We start from the raw sequence: 27,065 nt of genomic DNA, 5'->3' as shown, positions 1-27,065 counted from the left end.
GGTACTTTAAAGTCTTACCTGGGATTTGAGAGAACTTACTCTTATCTCTTCATACAGAACAGGAGACCTTCTAGATGGTGTTTTTCAAGACCCCCAAAAGAAGCGGTAGGAGGAGAAGCTTCTCCATTGCATCCAGAGGGCACCGTGTGTCCTAGGCCACGTCTGGGGTTCCAAGGCATCCCTACATTACAAGTAAAGTTATTGACGAATTGTGTATCCTGAATTATGCTTGATGTAAGAATTGGTCTTTCAAGGGATTTCTAATAGCCTTAAAATCTTTTACTTCAAAAAACTGCGGGGTTAAAAAAAATGCATAGCTTAGAGGTATTGGAAGGAAACCAAAAGCAGTATCAATAGCTAGGTGATCGGCTGCGTCTGTTTCTTAAAATAGTTGCCCAGCCATTTCTTACAGCACAGCCAGGAGGAAGGCTGGATCACATGTTTGTTTGTCACCTCAGTTAACACTACAGATAGGGTGAATTCCAAGGAAGTTATTGCATTCAGGGTAAAAGCATTCATTATCTGTGAACAGTGCTTCAAAAACCAGGTGTTCTGAGTTTTCTGAGCATTTTTATCAGTTGTTGAGTCAAGCTAATAATGCTCATAAAATATCTATCTATGTATTTGGGAAGCATTTAAGTTACAAGCTAGCTTATTCATTTAGAAGCAGCTTATCTCATGGGCTGAAATTGTGTTCTAGTCAAAATATTCTGTATGTAATTATTTTCCTTTACACATATAGATTGTATTAGGGCTATGCCTTTCTCCCTAGTGTACATGTTAAATGTTTGTGGTTTTTTTTTAATAATTTTACATTTTATAAAATGTTTTATTTGCATATTGTTTAAAGATACTTAAACATAATGCATAAATACATTCGGAAATGTATATATTTAGCAACAAGATATTTTAAAATATTTATACTGAATATATAGTAAGCATTTTTAATAGTTAAATATTTTATTTATATTTCAAAGTAATGTTCAGAAAGTTTCTCATTTTCAACTGTGTTGATGGAAGCGTTAATGGTCAGGGCCTTAATCAGAAGGAAGTGATTACTAGAGTTCAGTGACTTTGTGTAGTTAAGTTTTTTAGAAAAAAGACTTACAGATTTAACTCAACAAAGAGAAAAGCTATAAAATAAATCTTTAATTTGCCAATTGGTAAATAAATTGCTAGAACTAATTATTGAGAACCACTTCTGTGAAGACATGTTAGCTCACACACAAAATCACCCAGGTATCCCACTCCCAAGTGTGGGAAGGGGCTGCGCCCTGGGTACCTGCACAGGGTCTCGCCAGCCTGGAGCTGCTGCCTCGGTGCTGGAGGAGCCCCTCCTCACTCCACCAGCCTGGAGCTGCCCCAGGGACAAGTCCAGGGACTTCTGCATCACTCATTTTGGCACAGGCTGCTGGGTTTGGGATGTGCTGGCCCAACAGGTAAGAGGGATCAGGTGAGGAAGGTCAGCACTGAGTGTCCTGGGAGTGAATCTCTTATCAGCCAAAGCATAGCCAGGGGGGGAGCAGGATTGCTGCTGGAAGTGCTGCATGGAGTATCAGCTCATTGCTGTTTGGGGATGTGTAGAATTACAGGTCTCTGTGGGGTAGGAGCTCCCTTTGTTACAAGGCTGCAGTGCAATTGCATAGAAGCAGTAAGAAATAAAAACTGTATCAACACCTTTCAGGTCTCTAATGAGTGCTTTAACTGAGGAGGCCATAAAACCTAACTCATTTTTGCATCACAGGTACGATGCAATCCCTCTCCTGGAAAGCACTTGCATGCTAGAGGATTGGTTTAAAGCAATATAAATGGCTCTTAGTTAAAATCTCAGCTAAAACCTCAGCATGGTTTCACAAGGGAGAGGCCAGGAGGGAGCAATCACCTTCAGTAATCCCACCTTCACCTTCAAATTCAATAATCCCCATTTGAAAGTGCATCCTATTGCATTTACTGCTGAGTAAAAGAGATACTTCAGAGTTCTGACATTTAGTTTCCACTGATATTTCAAAATAAATGCAATATATTTTATGAAACACTTTTTTTTGGAAGTTTATTTTTATTTTATATGATAACTGACTCCAGATTTGAAGAATATATTTAGCATTGACTGTAATTTTCACTTCTCTAGCAGAGGAATACTAATTTATGGGTTGTGTTGAAGAAATGCTTAGGGTTGGGGATTTTTTTAACCGAGATTTGGACTCTGTGAAGGCTTCTATAGATTGGTGCTTTGCCTGGGGAGAGTCATATCAAAAGCTCTGTTCGGATTCTGTCACAGGCTTTTTGCAAAGCCTAATCATCACACACATTTGTACTGAAATTCAGTCGGATACAAACCAGCTGTGTTTGTATATTTGTGCCCCTACCTAGTTCACCTTCCAGCATACATCCTAAATGCTGCTTGAAAATATACGTGCATGGAAAGTCCCCAGCTGAACTGATCTCAAAAATTAAGGGGTGAAAATTCCTGAAAACCAGTACCAGAAACCCTGCCTAAGCAAACTATGAGATCTGCTGAGGGTGGGCAAGCTGAAAGGGGCTTCCAGGAGGTCTCAACTTGGCCCCATCCTGAAAGCACCCCTTTCCTTCCAACCCAGCAACTAAGGGAGTAGGAAACAACTGCATCCTGCATCTGTGATGGGTGCCTGGCTTGTAGGTACCAGACTTCAGTGAAGCAAACTCCACCAAGCATGACCGGGGCATTGCCTGTACCTGCCGCATGCTGAAGGCACAGATGCATCGGAGACAAGCTGTTTTGCCAGTGATTATTGCTGACGATGTTTATTCTCTCCAGCAGGTGGCTCAGCCAGCCTGCAACCAGCCACGTCTCACCAGCCCCTGGCAATCTCACCTACAGGTGTGTAATTGTGTCCTTTGTGCATTATTCTACATTGGCTCCATTGAAATCAGCTTGTTTTAGATTATGTGGAAAAGTAGTTTTTACATAGACCCAACTGAATATTCATTACTACCTTTGAAAAGCACATTTCTTAAATTTGAAACATTTCCAGCAATAGTGGTTCTGGGTCAATAATGAATCAATATTATTACATTGGAGCTGCAGAATTTGTAAAGAGATTATCTCAGGTCAGTAGTGCCTGGCAGATTTATTTTCTGTAGTAACAAAGACTGAAATGGAAAGCATCCAGCTAATTCCACAATTCTGCTTTATAATATGACTGTCCTACTGTCTGTTTACTGTTGCTGTAAGTTACTGGAAAGACCCACGTTATATATTTCCCCTTTCAAAGATCAGTACCTGTTCAAAAATAAATGTTGTTCTAGATGGAAAGCTGGCCTTCAACAGTACTTGATTTCTGCTTGCTGTCTGCTGCTTCCTGTAAAGCTAGATACACACTGAGGTAAGACTTGAAACCACAGGGTCTGTGGTTTACATTGTGTTGACTTTTCCCATCAGAAAAATCTGTACTGTTAGATAGCTTATTGGTTTCTAATTACAAAATACACCATTTCAGTAGTTAATTATGCTTCCGTGTTTTTTTCCCCCTGTAAGTATATTTCCTTTTTCTAAGCCTTACCAATTCAATTTCTCATTTATGTGGATTTAACTCTGTTTAAAGGGAAGGATGCAGTGTTTTAAATAATACGTTCTTAGAGAGAAGATGACCTGGAGTGCTGTGATATACTGGCAAGCTGATTCACTGCCCTAGCGATTCTCAGCACCAGCATGGTCAGAGGCATGGACAGCAGAGGGGGGAGGTGAGGCAGAAGACAACTATTACAAAGTAATTTGGCCTGTGGAAAGTGAAATGGCAGCAACTGTTATCTGATTGACTGCTGTGTGAAAAAGAGTTCAAGTCAGGCGACCTCGCTGCACAGAGCCTTTGCTGTCCAGCTCACATCCACAAGCTCCCAGAGCTCTGACCCTGAGCGTAGGCTGTGTGTTCCCACAATGTCAAACGTCTAGTTCTGGGCTTGGGTTTTGAGGCTTGCATGAATGTATAAAGCTGCACACTGACTCTATTTATGCAACATCTTAGCCAGGTCCCAGGCACTGGAGTTGTAAATTACATATCACATCAAGGCACGAGGGAATATTAAAGAAAGCAGGATGGGTCTTGAGAAGTTTCTATATTCATTTGTGTACTTCAGCCAAATATCTTCTGATCTGTAACATCACACTGGTATAAAAACACTTCAGACTTCACATCATGCATGGTTTGAAGTTAATGCTTCTAAAATGAATGCTTTTTTTCTTGCAAAACTTAACCATCCCCATAGAGCGTAGTCTGAATGGAGAAAGACATATTAATCTACTTATCATTTACATGAATTTTGTACATGCAAAACTGGGACTCTGTGGATTTGTTTCCATACATTTTTGTAAGTAATTGAATCCATTAGCCTTTGCTATGGAATCTCACTAATCTGTCCATTGATCCCTATTAAGTATTGATGTTCATTTTGTGAGTAAGAAGTGTGAAAACAGCCTCTTGCCATTCTTGTGTAATTTTCACTCGAAGAATCATAAAAACTTAGTGGCAAACCGAATCTCTAAAACACACACTAACACCACAAGACTAAGATACAAAAGCAATTTATTCAAAAAAATGTGGTGGTGTCAAATCACATACACAAGCCAATATTGAGCTACAAACACAGACCAAACAGTTCTATAAACAGAAATTGGAGTGTTCATATACCATAGTACCTGAAAAAGACCGTTAATAAAAAGGAGTCCATAAGTATTTCATTTCACTTTTCCTATATGGCTCCTTGCTGAATGTCTTTGCCTAAGTTAGTGTACAATGAACCAGAGGTAGAGTCCCAAGTAAAGCATCTAATGCCTCAGGGCTCCATTAAAAACCTTTATTCTTCTAAACAAAAGGAAAGCCTAGCCTATAGTTTTCTGTATGACACTGAAGTAAAGCCTCTTTGCTTGAACAGTACGGCATTCCCAAGCGCATTTGGCATTAACCTAGATTGAGACTGTGCTTTGTTAAACCATCTTAGTTTTCTTCCCCTTCAGACTCCGACTCTAGAAGAGAAGAAAGTAAAACATTTTATGCAGTTTGCACAAGGACAGGGATGCAGTTCTTTAAAAATAAAAAAAATATCCTTCCAAAATTCCAATGAAAATTTTCATCACACCTAGTACCTCCTAGGAAGGGCTGACAGATTAAACAGAGTAAAACAGAAAGCAATGCACAGCTTCAGAAGACGAAGATCTACACTGTTACACTCCACAGGGTAGTCCTTAGTTTAGGGATCTCTCACTAGTTATGTTACTAGGAGTTGGACTTGATGGTCATTGTGCATCCCTTCCAACTCAGGATATTCTACGACTCTAGGTTGCTATGAATGATTCTGGTCCTCATCTGCAGAGCCAACCAATGCATATCCGAGCTGAGTTTAATTAAGAATCAGCATCATTTGCTTGCTCTTCTAATCTCTGAGTAGGCTGTACTGCTATTATCCAGGAAGCACCCTTTTAACTATTTGCTCTGCAAATATCAGTCACGATCATCATGCAGCCTATTACTCTACAGCAGGTATGAAATCAGTACAAACATGATTTTTTTTTAATGATTTGTACAGTATAACATTAAAAAGTAATATAGGAACATGCACAGCGTTTTTGTCACCTAAAGCTACTTTGCATCATATTGCATTTCTGTCTTGGTGTTCACCTGACAGGAAAGGGCTTGTTGACACGAATATAACATGTTTGCTCTGAGAAATCTGATCTAACACGATCTGCATATTCTAACAGCAATACTTTGTCTTCAGTGGTACTGGACTTTGTAATTAAGGAAATCTGGGAGAGAAGACATGCAGAAAAGAGTGAAAAAGGGAAACAGGCTTACAAGCAGAAGATTAGAGGGTGTAAACGTGTTTAATTAGACCAAGATTGCTAGTCTACAGTGTGAAAGGAGCTATCATTTTTGTTTTTCTACATATACATTTGAATTGCTACAAAGACTTACCTGCTCCTTAGCATTACTACATTCCTACTAAAAGTATTGATGTTACAGGGATGCAAATTAACACCAAGAATTATATCCCTAGCTATTACACATCGATTGATCATCCCATCTGATATGGACTTTGACATGGACTTCCTTTTTGAAGGATGTGAGCTTGGCAAAAGTGATAGCTTATTTGTACAGTACAAATAACAACAAAGTTATGGACCAAAGAAACCAGTTCCCCTCCCCAGTAACCATTTTAACACAGCAAATACAGACCACATATCTTAGCCTAAGCGTTCACATAGAATGAATTTCAACTGCGGTGGCACAGACAGGCTTATGCTACGTTCATTTGGTCAGTACAGATAACAGAAAAAGAGGTATCAATATAGAAAACTATCAGCTTGCATATGCTAACACCAAGGTCATCGTGCTGTCATCAGCGCTACCTACAGCGAGATAGCACAATGATGTCAGCACATGCTACACCTGCACTGTTGTTTAGCTGTGTAGATGTTCTCAATTATTTTATCCTTCCTGCAGAAGCTTTAAGAATGTATCTACTGTCAGGTGGTACCTGATGACTTAAGGAATTAATAAGGACACTTTAGATTAAGAAGCAGCAAGTGTTATTAGGCTTGGGCATGACTGTACATAATTTGGAGAAGCCAAACCTGCTGTCTTTTATTCCAAAAGTCTGTAGACTTCATGTGCCTTGTACAACTAAAATCTGAAAAGAAACACATTTGAATTTGCAAAGAGACTGACACATTTCTTTAAATGAATCCATACCTTCTTCAGCGTTTTGCAGCCACTCCACGAATTTCTTCATCTGGTCAAGAAAAACACTTTTGCCTTTAGCAACATGTGCTTCTTTATACCACTTGAGGATAGCTTCTTCACTCAGAACATCAGCTGAAATACAGATCAGTATTTGTATGAAGTCATTGTACTTTTTAGAGGTTAAAAGACAGGGGAAAGAAAGATATTGCCTGGTTTTGTTTTTTAAAGGCAGCATAAAATAAGTTAACATGGTCACAATGGAACAAGTTTTGCATTAACTATATTAGGCTATAACGACAGAGTATCTCATGCATATTAGGGATCCCAGATGCAATGAAATGTGTTAGATGTAAAATAAAGTACCGAATATTGTGCTTTCACAAAGGGAAGTTCTCTATTCATCTGCTTTAAATACACCATGTAAGATGGTTGATTAAAAATCCATCTACACATCTTAGAAGTTACCACAAGAAGAAATATTATGCTTTTTCTTGCGGTTAGATCACAGAACTGTGCATGGGTCTAGAAATCTGAAGTGACAGACACCCTGATTGCACTTAAAGGAGAGCTAATAGGGACTTTTGGACATTTTTCCATAAACGTTTTATATTGCTTTTAGCTAAAAAAAATTAAGACCACCATTCATTCAGACCACCCATTTTAAGGGAACTGCTCAGATGGACAGCACAGCTGACATTTTTCTGTCAAGTATCAAGAACAAAATAACTGTCTGAGGGAGCATGAGGTTGAGTAAAATTCAGAATAAAGAAATCCTAATAAACAGCAAGGACACTTATTGTTTCCAACAGATGCAAATTTAGGTCTAGCAACAGACCCCTAGCCCCAGGAACAAAGCTTCTGTGATCCAGCCAAGCCAAATATCTCAGTAATTGACGGCTGCGGAGGCAAAATCTGGGATCCACAATGGCATTTTGGCAGTTACATAATGCAGGAGGAAAGAACAAAAATCAAACTGTATTTGTTCTATAAAAAGACTAAAGACAGCTTTCTGCATCTCATTAAAATTTCCATTCTTCTTGTCTTTGAACACACTACCCTCCCTTGCTCTGCAAAATCAACACATTTATGTTGAGTGCTTTTCTGCTGCCTTGAACTCCTTGGTGTTGTCCCGCCGATTTGGCATTCACTTGCTGAAGTGTGAACCCCGAACACCACCTTCTGCCACAGCCTAAAGGTCACAGCAGATGTGGCAGTGAAGAGAAGGTGGCAAACTGAAATAAGACACCTGATCAAATGCATCTGATCAAACCAGACAGAGTAGACACACTTCACATATGCTGTTGAATAATAAACAGATGGAGGCAACCTGGGATACGTCTGAACTTCATCAAAACTACCCCAAGACATCCCATAGTAACTGAATGCAAAACATCTCCCTGAAAATTTGGAATTCAGTGAGTGCATGTGACTTTAAGTTACCTTGTCACTCAGACACTTTTTCAAACTAAAACCAGTTTGCAGTTTGCTGCAATTGACAGTAAGCTGAAAACACAGGGAAAGCAAGACTGCTCTGGCTGTATGTTGTTTTTCAGTACATGTAAGTTGTGCTGAGAGAACTCTACAAGCAACACAAAGCTGTTATCTTTCAGAAATCCTGACACCCCCCAGTGAATTTTTCCTCAAAAGTAAAAGAAGCACTGGAGCTAAGAAAGAGGTTTCACTTTGCATTAAATACTTGTCAGTAGTCTGTAGCAGCACCTCAAAAGCATTACAGCATTTAATAATTCAGGATTTTCATTTACCGAGCTTAAAATATATTTCACGTGGAGTCTCATGAAGCTGGAATTTCATCCTTGTATGTCAATCATTTTCTTGATTTGCAGCCTATAAACTTGGTGGGTTTGTTGCCAAAGAGGAAGGGGAAACTTACCTCTCTCCACCCGCAACCCTAAATCTGGTAATAGCAGTATGCAATCTCACAACGTGCCCGAAGATTAAAACATTCTCGAGTTGGGTGGATGAGGAATTTGCCTGTATATAACTCCATAGCAATAAGCCTCCTACACCACCAGAGAAGAAAAAACGCTTTCAACTGCAAAAAGGACAACTGCAACTCTCCTCTCATTTCTGAGCAATATTATCTGAACTACATTCATGCCTCCAGTGCTCATGAGAGATGATATTCTCCTGTCAGCACAGAGATGCTCAATTTAGCAATCAAGCAGGACAGGGTGTAGTTAATCATACCCCTAGGTTGCTTTGAAGCAACAGGAACACTGGAGGGGACAGAAGGAAGAAGGGAATGACTCATTTATATAAACTCATATAGCTGTATCATCTATGAGTTATTTCTCATTAAACTTGATTATAGGTATATTTTAACTGCTGAAGCTGAACTCTGTGGTTTGTGGGCATGTGCGCATCATTTTCACTGCAGTCCCAGGTGATGTCAGCCCAAGAGACGGTTTTCCTGCAGGTGCAGCCACCCTCCACTCAAGCCACCCACTGCGAGAGCCTCCAGGGACATGTCTTGAAAGAGAGAGGTTGCAAAGCACAGACTCCGAAGAGCCCAATTTCTTTACTGCAGGGTTAACTGGAATGTTACTCGAAGTTTAGGTCTCAGCTTTGTACTAAATCACCCAGCATGAACACGCTTCTGCTTTTAACTCAAACTGCATAGCCATCGGTGGTAAAGACAAAAGCATACGCTGTCAGTTGCCAGCACAGTCAATCAATCTGCAAATTTCAGGTCTGCAGTAGAGTTGAGAACTCAGCTGGGAGGACAGAGCCTTAGGGCAAGAGCTCTTTCAGTATGGGGAATGTCACCCACAGTACAGTTATGGTCTTTATGATTTATTTTTTTCCTGGGAAGATTTTGCATCCAGTACCAAAAGAAGGTACTTGAATACTGAAGATCATTTAAAGATAATTGGATTCTATCAAGAACAGAAAACCACCAAAACCTGATTGTCAAGCAGAACTTGAAGATTCAGTTCTTGTAAGCGCAAGATTCCTACTGTTTGAGAAGACAGTCTGCATCTTCTGGTTACGAGACCTCCATACTGCAGGAGAGCATCTCTGAGGTCTCATTGTGCTACAGTTGACAGCAGTCCTATTCCACATGCACATGAGATTTCCCTCCCCCCCATTATTTTGTAAACACCGACTCAACTTTTAATGCAAAGGTACACAGACACTTTGTGCCTGTTCGTTGTTCAGAGGATGAAATTCTGATCCTCATGAATGGTTATTAATTTCAATAGTGTCAAGATTTCACACAAGAAATTTCCAAGTTGGACACAAACTAAAAGAAAGGAGATTCCGCAAGTGAATACTATATATGTAACATGCAATCCAGTAACAGCAATGCTTATTTCAACTACAATTAACAGAAATGTTACAACATGGAATGGACAAACACCAGCACAAGTCTTACAGTGCCTGCACAACTAGCAAAGGAGCTGGCAAATTTAGGTGTCATTCAGTAAAAATTCAGTCATTCTTACTCTGCATCTGTCCTTTAGAATACAGGTCAAAATGCAGTAAGAAGACAGTTTATGATTAAGTGTAGTTCTAGCCGTTTTTAAAAGAATATCAAGGACCACTACTCTTCTACACAATTATATTCAGTAAGAATAGCAGATGTTTTTATTTTTATTTTTTAGGTAAAAAAGAAAATAGAAAAAATCCATTGTTTTTAGCGTGGTATTGGGGCACCCTTTGTAGATCAAATGTAATCTATTTTTTCCCTCATTAACCACAAAGGCTTTAGGTCATATTGGCATAGAGCCTGGGCTATTTTGTGTAAGAGATACGCAATTTTTCTGCGCAGATTTCTGATCCTGTAGCTGTGCTCTTTAAACTTGGCTTAAACACTGATTACAGCGCACTGGCTTTAAGTGGTAACCAGAGAAGCAATGTCACAGCCAGGGATTAGTACAGAACAGGACAGGTTATTTTCCTCTATACGCTACCAGGAGCACAAAGATATAATCATGTCAACAAGCTTTAACCAACTGCAGAACTGCTTTTGTAGATTATACCTACAAACCGGTAAAAATACTGTATTCCACATTGTTTAGAGATGGGACAGATTTCAGAACAATTAAAAACACCACAGGTTTTCAGGCCTTCTAGATAGTAATGAACCAACCACTCCAAATGATATATTCAGACATTTCCAGGTAATTCCTAGGAAAGTAATCCAAGGGCTATTTTATGATGTGAAAATGGGAAGAATTTAAAGGCAAGATGTTAAACTAAACTTGTCAAAGCATGGGTGACAATCACATCACTGATAATCATCTTCATGCCCAGGAAACACTCCCTCATGATGAGTAACAAGCAATAAGCAGTCCACATGCCTGCTGGTAAATAGCTGCATTTCTGACTGCCCATCCACAGATATCCAGATGCCTGTATTTGTCTCTAGGTACCCTGAAACCTCTCCAAATCCTATGTGAGTTACAGATGAAGCACAACAGAAAGGGGAATACAAGCATCTGCTGTTCCCTCTCTGCCAACATAGCCATTAATAGCTTTTGGGGGCTGTTCTCCTTGACTAATAGGAAACATAAGATACACTGTCATCAGCAAAGAAATTGTGATAAAGCATGTGTCTCTAAAAGGACTGGATGGCTTGTTTCTAGTGGAGAGGTATGAGCTGGGGAGGAAGGTGAGGTCTACCAGCACTGAAATGAAGCCGAGGCAGACAGCACTCAGTCCCCATTTCAGGCTCATATCTTCCTCTAGAGAAACCAAACTCACAAGCAGCTCAAGTGTGATAATAAGGATCACGTGGGAAAAACAGGAATGGGAGGACTAATGCTCCCAGAATCTTTCCTGGTTAATGCAGAAGCACACCCTCACCTGATGGACACATTCTGACACCAAAGCTGCCTTAAATGGATGGAGCTAATAACCTCCTTACCATGCCCAGGCTCAAAGGGGTCCTCCTACTACTGGCTGTAACATCGGGCTTGCAATTGATGGTAGGCAACAGTACATTTGTCAAACGGGCAAACACAGCTTCAGCCTAAATGGGGGCAGGAAGGGCTGGCAGCTGTGCTGCCTCATGACTGCATCATATGACAGAGCATGAGGTGCTCTGGCACGCCTGCCCGAGACACTCAAGACAGATACGGGCACGTGTACTCTGAATATTGCACATTCTGGACACTCTATACTTGCTGCAGTGCACTTTCATGGATGGGCCATGGCTCCTAACGTTCTTCTAGACATTACGGGATATTGTGACACCTGTAGTGCTGAGGCTAAAGTCTTCCCATCCTTCCTAACTAGCCTGCCCATGTACGTCTCCAGAGCCAGAACAAGGTCTTGTGGGGTAAGCAGAGTACGTGGGAACTGGATTTTTGCAGCACCTTACATTTAATGTACCCATTAGTATTTTGTTTTTAAGTTCTTTGGACTGTCAGGGTTATTCTTGCAGGCTAATGCAGCAGTGAACTTACAAAAAACTTTGAAAGGAATCCTATACAAAACTATTTGTTTTAACCATCGCTTATTGTCCAAGTGTGCAGCTGTTACAATGCCATGTGCAAAGTGAATTTTCCTTTTCCACAGAAAACTCAATACAGTGCTTGTTGCAGGTTGCACTGTCAGGTTTTTCCTCAGTCATTAATGATCTTTACAAATTATAGAATTTGAAGGCAAAGGGACCACTAGGTGTACTGCTTTTTCGTTTAATCACTGAAGCCACAGTATATCGACAGAAGGACGGAAATAAATCCGTCTGATTCACTTGCTTCAAATTTGAAGCCATGAAATTATTTTTATCAGTTTGAACTCGTTTGACTTGAACGTGCACCTGGACACCACAGGGTGAACAGAGGTCGGTACTGGGCTTCTGCTCCTGCTGATTTTTCTCCTTCAACTATTTATAGCAAGAATGTCAGAACAAACGGTTTGGCACTCACCCATTGCACACACTGCAAGACCATTAGTCTCTATGACAACCCGATCTGAATAAACTTGCTAAGAAGTCTACTTCACAATAAAAAAAAATAAATCTGTCAAACTGTGGCATCTGCAAGAAACTGTCAAGAAAGAAAAAAGGAGAATAAATAAAGTAAGAAGAGCTCCATTCTCGCAGAGGGGGAATAACACTGTACTGGGTCTGGCTGGGATGGAGTTAACTTTCCCTGCAGCAGCCCGTATTAGTGTTGTGCTCTGCATTTGTAGCTAAAACAGCACTGATCTCTCACCAGTATATGTGTATTGCTGAGCAGTGCTGGCACAGCACCACAACCTCCTCCAACCCCCCCGCCCCCAGAGCCAGTAGGCTGGGGGTGGGCAAGAGGTGGGGAGGGGACATCACCAGGGCAGCTGACCTAAACCGACCGAAGGGATATTCCATGCCACCTGATGTCATGCTGGGCAATAAAAGCTGGGAAAGAACTGCTCTGCTACAGCAGCTGGGAGAGAGGAGTGAGAAGCAGCCCTGCAGCCCCAAGGTCAGTGCAGCAGGAGGGCAGGAGGTGCTCCAGGCACGCAGCAGCAGTTCCCCTGCGGCTGAGAAAGCAGCTATGGTGGAGCTCAGCTGCCCAGCAGGGCAAAATCACCACAAACACCCAAAAACAAAAAAACCTTGAAGAATCTTTCTGCCAAGATGGTTTGCACTTTCAAGTTTTTAAAAAACTAAACTCTAATTTGTTTTTTAAAGCTGTCAGAAATGTATAGAGATTTCTTTGCGGACCTGGTAATATACAAGGACAAAAATCCCCTCAGACTGTGGATACTGCTTAGATCCTGCTCAAGTCCTGTAGGACAAACAGAGAAAGAAGGGCTTGGTTTGACTTCTGTTGCCACACACTCCTTTGAACTAACAAAGCATAAAGTATTTCAGAGTTCCGTTCAAACATACTTTTGCATATGCAGTTATCTAGAGAACATCCATTTCCTAACACATCATAGGTGAGCAGTTGGCATAGAGAGACTATGCCACTGGAGAATGGTTTGAGAGTTCAAAATTAAGGTCTCCCTACAAAAGAGCTACAGTCCAACCCTGCCTGTAATAAATGCCCATAACGTGCTTAATAACTTAGTTCAACATGGTCAAGTCAATGCCAGGTCCAATGTCCATGCACAGTATATGACAGTGGCTATAGACTTTTACCTTTATAAAAGAGTACCACTATCTTCTGAAAGGCTTTCATGAAGTGGATGTTGTCATAACAGTACTCCTGCACCTTCTGGAGAAGGATCAGCTCTGACTGGCCTTGAGTGCTGAAGACAGCAAGCAGAGGGGCATATTGCTGGAAGGAGGACACACACAAAAAAAAGCAAAATGCATATCAGTATAGTGAAAATAAAATAAACATAACTTCTTAATTGTACACATCATGAATTTCATCCCTGAAAATGTTTCACTGAAACCTTAGATTTACCTGCCAATACGTTTACCTAAATACATACAGTGCACGTATAAATATCAGTGAGCATTTGTAAGATGTGCTGCATGCTGTAAACTAAATTTCAGTACTACTTTTAGATACTGAATTTTGTAAAATGAATTTATAAAGTCCACATCATTAAGTACTGGTGTTTGTACATTTCACAAGACAGCATACAGCATGTAGATTAAGGAATAACACTTTACTGATGATCATTATGTAAGATATCCAAGGATGAAGCACATGAAAATACAAATCTCCGGTTTCCCAGGGGTTTCAGAATTCTCAGGGAAATTCAATTATTCCTGTTTAACTGTGTTCAAGTGTCATTTTTTTTTATCATCACCATCAAACTATCATGAAAACATTGCTGTTTACCAAAGCAAAGGTTGTCAAAACATGGCACTAAGTGCTAATGAGATTCTGATAAGACAACAGCTGTAAGTTTCATCATCTTTTCCTGGAGTTTATTAATATAATAATATATAAGAAAATATTTTTCACTTTATGCACTTTCTATTATTTCAGATCTTAAAATTAAAAATTACGTTAAAGGATCAAATCTGATTCACTCTTGCCTTAAAAAATGACAGTGTTTATATCCATCTCTCTTTCCAATTTCCTTTCTTAGCCTGTAATGAGTCCAGCTAAGGCTGCAATCTTAAATTTAAGATAATATTAAAAGCATTTTTCAGAGCTGACGGGAAGAAAGAATACCCATGATCTTCAGAACCCCGGCCATAAGTACATGTTAACATTACTATTTAAATTGTTCTTGCATTGATCAGTTCAGCCTTTCTTTGTTTTCAATAACACCGCTTAGCTTTTACCAGCTGGAGTTGCAGTGGCTTGACGTAACGGCGTTAAACCTGTGTGACTAGGGCTCCCGACCGATGCAGTCAGGTAACTGAGCACCTTCAGCAGCAGTGATACCAATGTTCAAAAATACGCTTCAGGACATCTTTACAAGGGGCTAAATCCTGAGGATCTTACTCAATGTGATCCACAGAAAAAAAACAATGGGAACACATGAAAAAAAGAGCAAAATCTGAATTATTTTTCAAAAGATGTTCTAGAACAACCTTTATCAGCTATTAACTTAGAGAGCAAGAAATCACACAGTAACCAGTAAGAGCAGCTAGCCAGGCAGCCAGTATAATTACTTTTGGAAGAAACTATCTTACAAACTAACTATAAAAAAAAGACTACAACACTGCTAAACACTAAGTTGAGTTTTTCCACTTCAGGAAGGTATACATACATTTTTCAGAAACAATTTACTTTTTACTCTGCAAAAATTGGGAGACTTCGGGTAGCAAGATTCATCCTTTTCTCCTCTTTGGCCCTGTAAATATCCAGCTGTTACCTAGTCAAGTTGTAGGGAGGCAGGGCAATATACACTGCAGTTTATGTCTATTTAGTAGTATCAGCAGAACCCAATCCCATCCACAGGTCTGTGATGTGCAGCTGCCTCTCAGTGTTAAGTAATTTATTAAAAAAAACCTTAACTTTTCAGTTTAGAAATAAGAGATCCTCGTATCGCCAAGTTGACCGGCACATTCCTCTCGCTCATTAACTGGTACAGACTTACAATTTTAAGTTTCACAAGTGTCTAAATGACTGAGGAACCATAAAATTAGACTCCTCTCATTGCTGGCCAAGCAAAGCTGCATTATTTTCCATTTGCCTCAGGTTATGTTGCAACAGGTCAGCAGCTCCAGTGGCACAAAGCTGACACCACAGCCTTGCTTGCAGTGAGAACTGTCTAGAGGATTCTCCCCATCCATGAGGAGGGGGCCAAATTGGAGGTGGCCTAGGGGTCAAGTCCTCGCGTAGCTGTGAGGTTACTGGAAGGCTGAGGAGCTTACCCTGTAAGATTCAGGGTTTAACAGCTTTCCACATCTCCTCCTCAGTTCAGGACTTACCAGTCCTGCTGTACAGATGGCACACATGACAGCCAGATGTTTACTGCACCCTGGTATTTCTTTTTAGGGGTCCATTGCACACAGCTTACTAAAAGGAATCTAATGACTTCAGGAGCCTGGTACCTACATGTCAGTGCTATGAGAACTATGAGAGTTATCTGTTGGTACAGCCATACAAGAATAAATCACAGCACCTGGCATGTTCCACTTCAAGTAGGTATTTATATGCATACTGATTCACACCATCAGGGCAAAGCAACTCCGTAATTGTTTCAGGGAATGTCAACACACAGGAGGGAACAGGGCTGTGTGTCATGCTAACACATTTAATTTGATTTCTGGAGTTGGATCACACGTTTGGCCAGCTTAGAGCCCAAAGAGGGGAATCCAAGACCAATGTGGAACAAATGCTGTTTATTTCTGAACAATGGCAAGTAAAGAAGCAGCAGCTAGTAAAATCTACGCTTCTATTTCTAGCGCTTCTGTTAAACTCCTACCTGTAAGTATAAATAGTAAACACCCCATACAAACTTATCTGATTTTAGCCTTTGGACATAGTTATGAAGATGCGTATCTTATGCAGGTAAGTTGCTTTACCTAATTTAGTGGTGTTACACACATAGCTGATGGCTTGGTAAGCGAGGCTTGTAGGACTAAGCATCCAGTCAACAGTATCTGTACAAAGCCAGATACGTTTCTCTTCCCACTGTTCAAATATTCCAAGAAGTATTTGTTAATTTGCCCTGCGGTACTAGATGATAAATCTCAATGGATACTCTGTTACAACTCAAATAAAGAGATGTGATCAATCACTACATCAGAAGAACAAGAAAAACAATGTCTCTCTTCCTTCTGGAAACTCCCTCATCTTTCTACTGTCTTTTGGGTCGCTGTAGCTGCAGAAGACTTCAAGGCATTCAATTTTACCATCAAAGACTACACAAGATCCCGAGTGACTACGTTTCTAGGATGACTGATGTCGCTCTTGGGAACCGAAATTCAGATGAAACGACAGTCATAGTAGGAGCTAAACCGATGTGGGAACTTCAAATATGGAAAGGCATCAATACAAAAAGGAAAGAAATTAGGATCAAGCTCAAGATTCATTTTATCACCAAAAAAAAAGTACTGATTGCTTTTGTCTTATGGTAAATTTTTGCAGTCCTTGCTGTGAGGGAGTATTTTTTTGCTCATGGTTTACCAGCTGAAACGGACTAAGTTTACTGAAAAGCCTTTCTTTCCATGTCCTGAGTTCAAGTGTCTTGCACTGCGCAATCCTTCACGATTTGATTGAGGAATGCTAACCATCGCAAGGACTCTGATTATTCTGCATTATGGTTTTTTTCCTCCTAAGGTTGCAAGGGCTTTTGTACCAGTATGTAGCTGTGACACTGCAACCTGTCATCACTTAAAAAATCACCGCCTGGCTTTCTGTGGATTTAGTTCTCTTATCCCTAAGCAGAGCATCTGGGCTAGAAAGTGCACACTCACTACACAGCGCAAAGGCTCTCAAGTCAGCTCCTGTCTTATTAGCTGAGTAGCAGCTACCCAGCTCCCACAGTCAACAACAGCATCAAACATTTCACAAGTTCAGAGCTCAGCAGTCCTGCCAGGATCTAACCAGCTCTGTGCAAAGCCAGCACAGGTGCTGCCTTACCATGCTCCCAAAACTTCTTTGCTCCTGGCAAAGACATTGCAAAGACAATTCCAGCAGGCTTACTAGTCAGGTCTGAAAAGACTCAAGTCTCAGCATTTGTTTAGCATTGTGCCCCAGGCAAGGAGCCTCTCAGCACGCTGAGAAAACATAATGCAAAGGCACTCACTCAAGCTACAAACACCTCAGCTTGCCCTGGTTTTCTGCACTGTATGCCTCAGGGGACAGTACAGCATTCAATAATCTGAACCTCATTTTAGCATTACTGTGAATGAAGGAGGAGCTGCTACATACAAGACACTGCAGTGCTTGGTATCAGTGTTAGCCCTTAAGACTAAGTCTCCTGGATTTAACAAGTAAGAACTTGGCAGCTCTAGAATGTGTTGTTTCACAGCAAGCTCTTCCCCTCGTCACCCAGGTACACACCTTTAGATGTTTGAGGGCTTGCTCTGCAACCAGCTCTTCTTTCTTGTTCCATTCCACAGCATTCATTACACAGGTCCACAGGAGACCAATCACTGCTGGCTCTGGCAGCTCATTTCTTTTCATTTCCTCTTTTACATAAAGTACTACCTGGAGCATGAAATAAAATGCTGTGTTGAGCAACATTTCCAATCAGCCAGTAACAACTCCATCACCGCAGTATAGAAACAACAAGAAACAAATTTAGAACAAGAATAAAAACGAAGCATTTACCATGTTTTTATTTAGCAACATTACTATTACTTGACTACAAGTTTTCTCCTTCCCATCCAAACTAACAGTTAATGCAGGTACATGAACTTCATTCTCATCAAACCTAACTGAACATAAAAATGTAGTCAATTACACTTGTAAATCCATAAGGTGGTTTGTTGTTTTGGCCTTCTGAAGGCACAGAGTGAGTTGATCAATAAATTAAAATAATTTAAAGAAAAACAGAGGAAATCTTTCAGATGTCTGTATCTGCTCCTCTCTACTTATTCTTTATTTACGTCTTTGACTATGATTATATAAACCGAAGTTGTAAAACACTCTTTACCTCCTTAATTGGGCATTCCTGAGAGAGACGTTCTTGTAGCTCTTTTTGAAGTTCTTTACGAGTCCCCAGTGACTGCTGAACTCTAAGGAAATCTGAGAGCTCTTTTAAACCTGCTTCAGTAAAATACTTGGCAAAATGATCCACATTCTGCCTGTTGGCTGGAAACAGTTCCTAAAAAGACAGGAAAGCTCTCTGTTACATAAATAACAAACAAGGGCTCTTGACAAAATGGAAGGAAAACAATTTTTAAGACTGTTCAATGGGAATCACCTGTTGCTGCACCTGTTACTGCTTGTATTAACACTGGAAAAGTCAACACTTCATTCCGGTTGTTGTTTAGTTACAGCAGAGGGAAGAAATGATGGTCAGTTGTGAAAAAAGCCTAACACCCTTTCTACACATACTAAGGGTACATATTAAGGGCACATACTTATGAACAGCTGTGAGCTTAAGACTGTGCTCAAAACAGTTGAGCCCCTTCCAAGTTCCGAGAGTCTTGCAGGGAAAGTGCAAGGGAACAGATGGTAAAGCCATTATACGCTAAGCACGTTTATCATGCCCTCCCAGTGCTTCCACGCGTTTACCTCAGCAGTACATACCTGGTACAGGCACCCTGGCCTAAATATCACTACTCTGCTGAGCAATGGTTACCACTAACGCATCACTTAACAAAAATCACAACATCCACAATGTACGCTGTTAACATTAACTCATGGAGGCGCTTCTAATTCAAAGAAACTGTCAATATATCGTTTGTCAAAGTCCGGCTACTTAAAAAATATATATTTCTTAAAAATTGTTATAGTGTATGCCATGTCTCAGCATGAGTTCAATGGTATTTGCTTACAATGCAACTCTGGTGGAATGAAGAGTACTTCCCCACCCTCCCCCAAAGAGGCTCCAGACCCTCAGTATACTTGTTTACTGAAAAGCAGATTAAGAAGAAACTTTCCTCAACTCATCTCTGCTAAGCAACAGCATCTGACACTTGATAGTTCTTTAATATAGCAGCATAATGAGAGCCAACAGCTGAAAGCTTTAGTCACTGAAATTCAAAATGGAAATAAGACACGGTTGGCTTTTTTCCCTTCTAATAAATGGTGTAATTAGCCCATTTCCCAGCTTTGTGGCAAATGATTTATGATTTGGACTCTTGAAATCAAATACAAACTGAAGGGATGAAGGGGTGTGGGAGGCTGCTTTGCTTTTGAAAGATTCTAGCTTAATCATAAATTATTGAAGTAGAAACAGGAAATACTGCTGAAATTCTCTAGGCAGTGCTACACAGGATGTAGCACATCTGATCGGATTATCGCAGCAATCTTTTTGAAGATTAAAAAAACTATTGATCTTCAGAAATAAACTGGCAGGGAAAGGCATATGACATTGTTCCATATTCATATATACTGAACACCTCAGGCCATTGCTACAAACCAAGAACACAGGTTTTGAGTCAAAAAGGCTGAAAGCTTTCTCTGCATTGCTACTACTCGTTCTGCTGTCATCACTGCAGGACCATTTATGTTACCCAGATGGCTACTGCTGTGGAGAATTAGCTTACTCTGCTGCCTCCATACTATTGAAACAGTGTCGGTTTGAAAACCTATATGCTCATCTTTTGTGATTACACAAACTCTTTATACTTCAATTCTTATTTACAAAAGTAAAACATTAAAAATAAAAATAAAAACCTTCATGCGCAGTTGCTAGTGGTGTGTTTTGTTAGAAAGAAACATTTAATTAATTCCCAACCCCTGTGTATACAGCCTTTCAGAAGGCATTTAACTACAGGAAAAATAGAGGCAATGTTGAAACGTGTTATTTAGTGTTCCAGGACCTGTATCAATGCTACACAGCCATAACAATATTGCTGAGATTCAAAATATTTTAAAAATGCTAAGAGAGTCTGAGGGGGAGTTAACATGCTTAGAGCAAACTACCACCTGCATTTTATTTCCTTCTTTTCCTCAAGGAGAGATAAGGATTATGGAAAATATATTGTACTTACTAGCAATCTCTTATCAAGGTTGGCTTTTCTTAAAGCAGAGGTAACAGAATTGGCATCTTTCTCTGCCATCCATGCTTTAAAAAGTTTTACAGCAAAAGAGGCTGCAATCCCTGTTTGAGAAAATACACAAAACATGTTTCAGCAATTTTCAACATGAATTAGAGATGGTTACAAGAATTTAATACGTAATGAAAATACATTTATGACAGCAGGACCAAACATGTGAAGCTGAAGTGCACTTTTTTCTTTAATGAGGTATTAATTTTCTGAAGTATGCTACGCTGTTTGAAAATCCTTTCGTTCTCATTTACCCATCTATATTTAACTGTTCAAAGATTTTGCTTGCAATTATTTTTCTTACCTCCCCAATTTACAGACCAAATGTAATGCAAAAGGAAAAATTATGTGTTAAATCAGCTAGGAAACAGATGCACAAAATAAAAGACAGTCAGGAATAAGAACTCGAAATAAAAAGTATAATCGAAGGGCTTTTTAAGTCCTGGATAGGGTTAAATAACTTCACAGCTTCAAGGTAACAACCGATTGTACCCCATCCTCCTAGAAGGTACTTAGAAGTTGGTAGACCCAGGCACAAATACTATTTTGAGGAGAAAAAAGTCCTTCCTCAAGGCAACTTATTATTTTTTACATTAAATCCAAAATAACTCTGTTTCCAGTACCTGCAGGTTTCCAGCTCTGCTCCAGCTTCTTGGCTGCAAGGAGCTGAAAGTGAGCTGCAGTGTCTCAGAGCTGGAGACTCAGCTCTTCCCTGCTGAAGTGGTCCCTGTTATGTTTCTCCATACTACATTTATGTCAACATTTACAGTACTACTGAGGGTGGTGATAATATGTAACTGTGTACAGCCAGCCACTGTTTTGCCTTCAAACAGTCCCAAAAGTCTAAGATCTACGTGGTTCCATCTACACAGTTCCTTCTGATGGGAAGTAGCTTAGTCATTCCTAGCCACTTAATTGATACCCATTCCTTTTTATTTCTAGGATACATTGACTAAATGAGTCACCAAACAAAAATGGAAGCAATTATTCCCCAAGCAGCATCAACTTCATTAACATTCATTACAGATCTTGACTGTTATGACAGTTTCACCAACCTTATTTCAAGAGCTTAGTTGTGAGGCATGATCCTTTGAGAAGTACTATATGTAACTATGGATGCGTAATGCCATGAAAGAGACCTAAAAATACCACTTCGGGCTTGTTTTACATATTGTGCATCATGTTCCAAATGAAACCAGCACGATGCAGCGATCATAGATGCTATGAGCTGACCAGTCATGAATTGACCGAGCCAGTTCAACTAACAGGGGCCCTCAGAATAACGCACACCTGTAACTCTGAACCTGCAAACACCATTCAGCCTACTTGAAACGTGCACGTGCATTGCAGAGCTGCGGCTGAACTTGATAAAGAAGTCAGAGGCATTTATAGCTAGAAATCATTATTCACAGCCCACATGCTCTCCACAATCCTTATACAAAGCTGTGACAATATAACCCATTAATATCAGAGAGCAGGGTAATGCAAACAACATTGCTCCACTGCAGCATCACTATAACCTCTCAGTAAGCAGTGCCTGGTAGCACACACGTCGGAATTTGGCTTGAAACACATCTTCTATTAGATGTCAGTAAGATCCACACTGCAGCTTGTTAGGTCACAGGCTTCTTCCTCATAAAAGCAAGTGTGGAATAGCAAAAATGCTGACCAGGTGCAAAAAAAGCATGCCTGCAACGGAAAAGCACTCCTCCTCAGACCAGCGGAATAGTGACCAAGATCGAACGGAACTGTCTTTGTCACCAAGCACTGCTCCCATAACTATGTCCTAAATCCTTTTCTCAAGATTTACCTTAAAACAAGACAAGTTTTAAGCCAGTAACCAGTATCAGAGGGAGGCTGTTCCAAGGCTTCACTACCCTCATGTTTTAAAACTTCTAATTTACAGTCCAAATTCATCACTGGTCAGTTGCTATACTCTATTCCTGTCTGCCATGGTCTTTTCCTTCACAATGGCTTGTCTTTTTCTTTTTCTCCCCCTATCAACCCTATTGGCAGACAGCAACTTCAGCCATTCATTTTAGTGATTATCCCCATTAGCTATTCTTTGTATTTGCATTAGTTTTTCAACACGAGTGACAATAAGGCTTCACCAGTACCATGAACATTTTTCTGTCTCTGTTAGAAATGTCAGACATCCCCAGATTACATTTTTTCCCATTTATATATGTCACTCTAAAAGTAATGAGAACACTGAAAAGGGGTAATCCTAAAATCAATAAGATATTTGCCCTCAAACTTGACAGATCATCTATCAGTACAAACTACCCTTACCTTTCTTTCAGCCAATCCTTTCTTTGCCCATGTTACAATTCCCGTTTTTATCCAACAACTCCATCAGCTCAACTAATCATTTCATCATGTATTTTACAAAAGTTTATCTTCACTTGCCTCCAGCATTTTTTTTCCTCCATAATTTAAGGAAAGGTATCAGACATATTCTTATATAATCTACTTGCTTTAAGCCTTGATCCTTTTTCTGTTTCATTTATATTTGCATCTTTAATCATTCTTCCATAAAACATCTCTTCCAGAACACTGACTGAACAACCTTTTCCTCAAATGGTGATATGGGTACATTTTGTCTGTATATACACGCACAAGTGTACACACACAAATATACCAAGAAACGAAACTGTAAGTACGGTCCTGACAAAAGTTTAGAGCTCTCAGAAACATAAATTGATAATACAAATTAAATTTGTTCTAGCATTGCATTTGTACATAACAATTGCTCTTGAAATGTTAAATTAAAAAAAAAAGTTGGTTAGATAAATTTGAGTTTTCAGATGCCTCTTGTGTTGCTGTAACTAAGAACAGAATTTGATTTAAAAACATTGCAGTCCATCACCCTAAAACAGGGATTATTACTTCTGTTTGAATTTTCTCCTACTTTAATTCTGATCCTGAAAGTTGTGTGATGACAGAGCAAAACTGCAGCTGTGGCTTTTCTTTCTGCAGCATTTAGAAAACAAATGCATGCTGCAAACAATAATGTGCAGTTAGAATACTTTTTTTTTTTTAATAAATCAAAGTTAGAATACATTTTAGCTAATACATAGCTTTAAAAAAAATTTATGAAAGTTGTGCAACACTAACAATGCATTTGTTATTATTCCAGGTCATCAGTAACTGGCAGAGAAAGATATTGTGGGGCGAACACCTGGAAAAGTAACATTCCAAGGTAGATGGCTATAAATTACTAATAAAAGCCCTCCAAAAAAACCCCAAGACCGCCCCCCCTCCCCCCCCCAAACAAAAAAAACAAAACCCTCATCACAAAAAGGCATTAATGCCTCAAGAGTGGAAGAACTGTTACCCATCATACCGTAAAGATGAGTCTATGGAAGAAGCACATTAAATACTCCTCATTACTCGTATGAAGGCAATATTGATGGCTTGAGTTATTTTGTTCCCTTCTGCAATATCCACTCGCTCTGCATATGCTGTGTCCCATTTCACATTTAATTGGGCAAGACGTTGGCAACACTTGCCAAAACATTACTAGGCATATCTCAGAAAAAGATGTTGCACTTCATGCTTGTATAGTATCACAAGAATCCAGACATACTACGTTTTTGCTGTATAATATCCAAAAAAACTAAGTGGTTTAATTTTTCTGTTGTTATTTTTTATTTTGTTGGTATTCTGCTAACTATTGACTGCCTTCTTGTTATATTTCAGAAAGTACATTGGCCTTTGTCATCTGTATATGCTTCTGCTTTAAAATCCTGCTTTCTGTTTAACAGTTTTTACAGGCTTCCAGCATACAAAATATGTTGCAGTAAAATACATCTCCTATTAAAGCTAATGTAAGAAAAAAGGTCATATAGAAAGTTACCTTCTTTGACTATATTGTCAGTGAAGAGGCTTGTTAAAATGGTAGCAGGAAGAGTCCCATTGGCTAACAGGATCCCAGAGAGCATCGCCAACTTCGTCTGCTCTGTTTCAGAGAAGGCTTTAAGAAACAGCAGGAGCTGCAGGACAGACAAGAAAAGATAGATACATTTGAGCCATAGGCAGTGATAACAGAGATAAAGAATTAAACTATCCATTAATATTCATTTCTCAACAGCTCCTGCTGTAATTAGTAGCACTCATATCAAAATCTGTCCTGAAACATGGCAGTGCCATTTCAGTGATCACTTACAATTTCACTTTCCATAGGGATACAAGCATGTGGAATACTGCCTTACTCAGACAGACAAGGTCTGTCATCTTCTTCAAAAAAGTATGTAAGTGTTAAAAAAAAAAAAAAGCTCGTTAAAGGCTTAACACCCACAGAAATTAACAGGGGCTGTTCAGTTCAGGAACACAGACTTGCTGATTGCAACAGGCTGACAGAAGCCTGCCCATTCACATCGCCAAATTGTGGACTAAGCCCCACACAACTGCCGTTCCTTTTCAGGCTAGTAAAAACTATTACTCATACAAACAATAATAGGATGAGAAAGTTCCCCGTTTTCCTTTTGAGGAAGGAAACACAGCACAATTATTCCAGATTTTCTATTGGCTAAAGTTAGAATTTTCAAGTTCAGACCTTCTTGGTGGAGCTGACAAAGAAAAGACAGGACCACAAGTTGCTCGAAGACCTGGCCATTCCCACTCCTAGTCACAACAGCTTGAGGAAAAAATACAAATTTCACTACATCTTAAGTGCTAAAAGGTAAATAATCAGATCTTCTAAAGTGTAATTTTGAAGTCTAAGTTTTATGTCTATTTTAAATTTCTTCATTCCATACATCAGAAGGAATGACTTGGAAAGTATATTGAAGCATTACAGCTCTTTTCCTTTTTAGCAAGAAAAAAGTTATGGAAAGTAACTTTTTCTCAAAAGCATTAGAATTAACAATGTTTTCTTAATGTGTTGTTAGCAATCACAATATGGGTGATGGGAAAGAGGAAGCTAAACAGCTAAGGACGGGGGAAAGGAAAAAAAAAAAAAAAGACTGCAGGCATGAATTTCTGGACTTAAAGAGGAAGTTTCGTTTCCATTTCCAGCTACCAGCACTTGATTCAAGTGCCTCCTGTGGTCATCACCTTTATTTCCTTCCCCAAATGAGCACCAGATGCAATCAAAGCAGAGCAGCTCATTCTAATGGAAAATTTGCACCCAGTTTCCAGATAAAGTGTATTTCATAATTAGCAATACCTACACATACAAAGGGATAGGACACCAGATACGCCCCTGTACTTGTTTGTTCCCATGGACAGTGAGAGCTCTTCTCAAAGATATCCAAGAATCTTACCAATAACTGTAAATATTTCTAAGTGTAACAACATTTAAAAAAAATCCAGATTACAAATTAAGTTATTAAAAGACGTGCGAAGTTTTATGAATACCTCTGATCTGTATCCACAAACAAAACCAGAAAAAAGCTCTTTTCATTCATACGGTAGTACTTACATAACATCAGCTTTAAATTACAGCTTACACAAGCCTGAATGATTCAGCCACAGACATATCATTTGGCTTCTTAGTGGGCTCCAGACAAATGATTGCAATATGCAGTTTTAGCTCAAAAGAAAAAATATCAAACTATAAAATCTCAAGGTGTCATTTTATTTCAACAAACTGTGACTCAACTAAAAAAATGGATGAAAATTTGGGATGCAGATGAATGCATTTATTATTTCTAAATGCATAGATGAGAGACAAATGTTAGGCTGTATTTCCAAATGTAGCAACTGGCATATACAATGGAGCAGGTAAAATAACTCCAGTGCCACCTTTAATGTAAAGACAAAAGTCATTTTTACAGAATTTCAATATAAACCTAATATAAAGCCTGATTGGAAGCTTAGGGATTTTAAGTTTTCCTTACACAAGCTTTAATCAACAATATTGTACCAAAAGGAAGTCTGTATGAGAAAAAACTTTGAATTAGACTTTATGCTCTTTACTGTAAGTACTGAGACCAAGATTGCTAATAAAGATGAAACAGCTTTACATTTTTGTAAGCCTACTTAATGCTCATTCCTTCTGCGCCCAGACAAGCAACAGATACGGATTTTGAGTAGAAAGTGGTCATGTTGACTACCTGAATGCCATAGACCAAGTCTTGACTTATTTCTAAGGCCTAACCTGCACTGGGTTTTGTCAGTAATGAGCAGACCATGAACAGAGTTGAGTTGTACCCATCTATGTCAGATTGCAGTCATGAAAGCAACAGCATCAGTAAATCCAGCTGTAAAGTGAGAGTTATGCATCCCAAGGTGCAAAAGGACCCTAAGAGAAGGACCCAAACACTTATCAACTCTAGTTTTAAGAAATCTGTAATTGTTCAAATGAT

The 27,065-nt window shown here is 39.5% G+C and overlaps 1 protein-coding gene across 1 annotated transcript in view; it reads right to left on the bottom strand.

Moving 5' to 3' along the window:
- Window positions 1-4,542: 4,542 nt before the first annotated feature.
- The window catches only part of BZW2 (basic leucine zipper and W2 domains 2), a 61,682-nt gene continuing 39,159 nt past the window's right edge, over window positions 4,543-27,065 (bottom strand). The window contains exons 6-12 of the mRNA XM_035562475.1: window positions 24,614-24,749; window positions 20,698-20,807; window positions 18,690-18,860; window positions 18,095-18,241; window positions 13,813-13,951; window positions 6,726-6,848; window positions 4,543-4,999 (exon numbers count right to left, since the gene is read on the bottom strand). Of these exons, the coding sequence (XP_035418368.1) occupies window positions 4,971-4,999; window positions 6,726-6,848; window positions 13,813-13,951; window positions 18,095-18,241; window positions 18,690-18,860; window positions 20,698-20,807; window positions 24,614-24,749 (855 nt within the window). The 3' untranslated portion in view covers window positions 4,543-4,970. The remainder of the gene's footprint in view (window positions 5,000-6,725; window positions 6,849-13,812; window positions 13,952-18,094; window positions 18,242-18,689; window positions 18,861-20,697; window positions 20,808-24,613; window positions 24,750-27,065) is intronic.

The sequence above is a fragment of the Cygnus atratus genome, chromosome 2 (genome assembly GCF_013377495.2).
Source record: "Cygnus atratus isolate AKBS03 ecotype Queensland, Australia chromosome 2, CAtr_DNAZoo_HiC_assembly, whole genome shotgun sequence".
Taxonomy (NCBI): Eukaryota; Metazoa; Chordata; class Aves; order Anseriformes; family Anatidae; genus Cygnus; species Cygnus atratus.
This window is presented reverse-complemented; position numbering and strand designations above follow the sequence as displayed.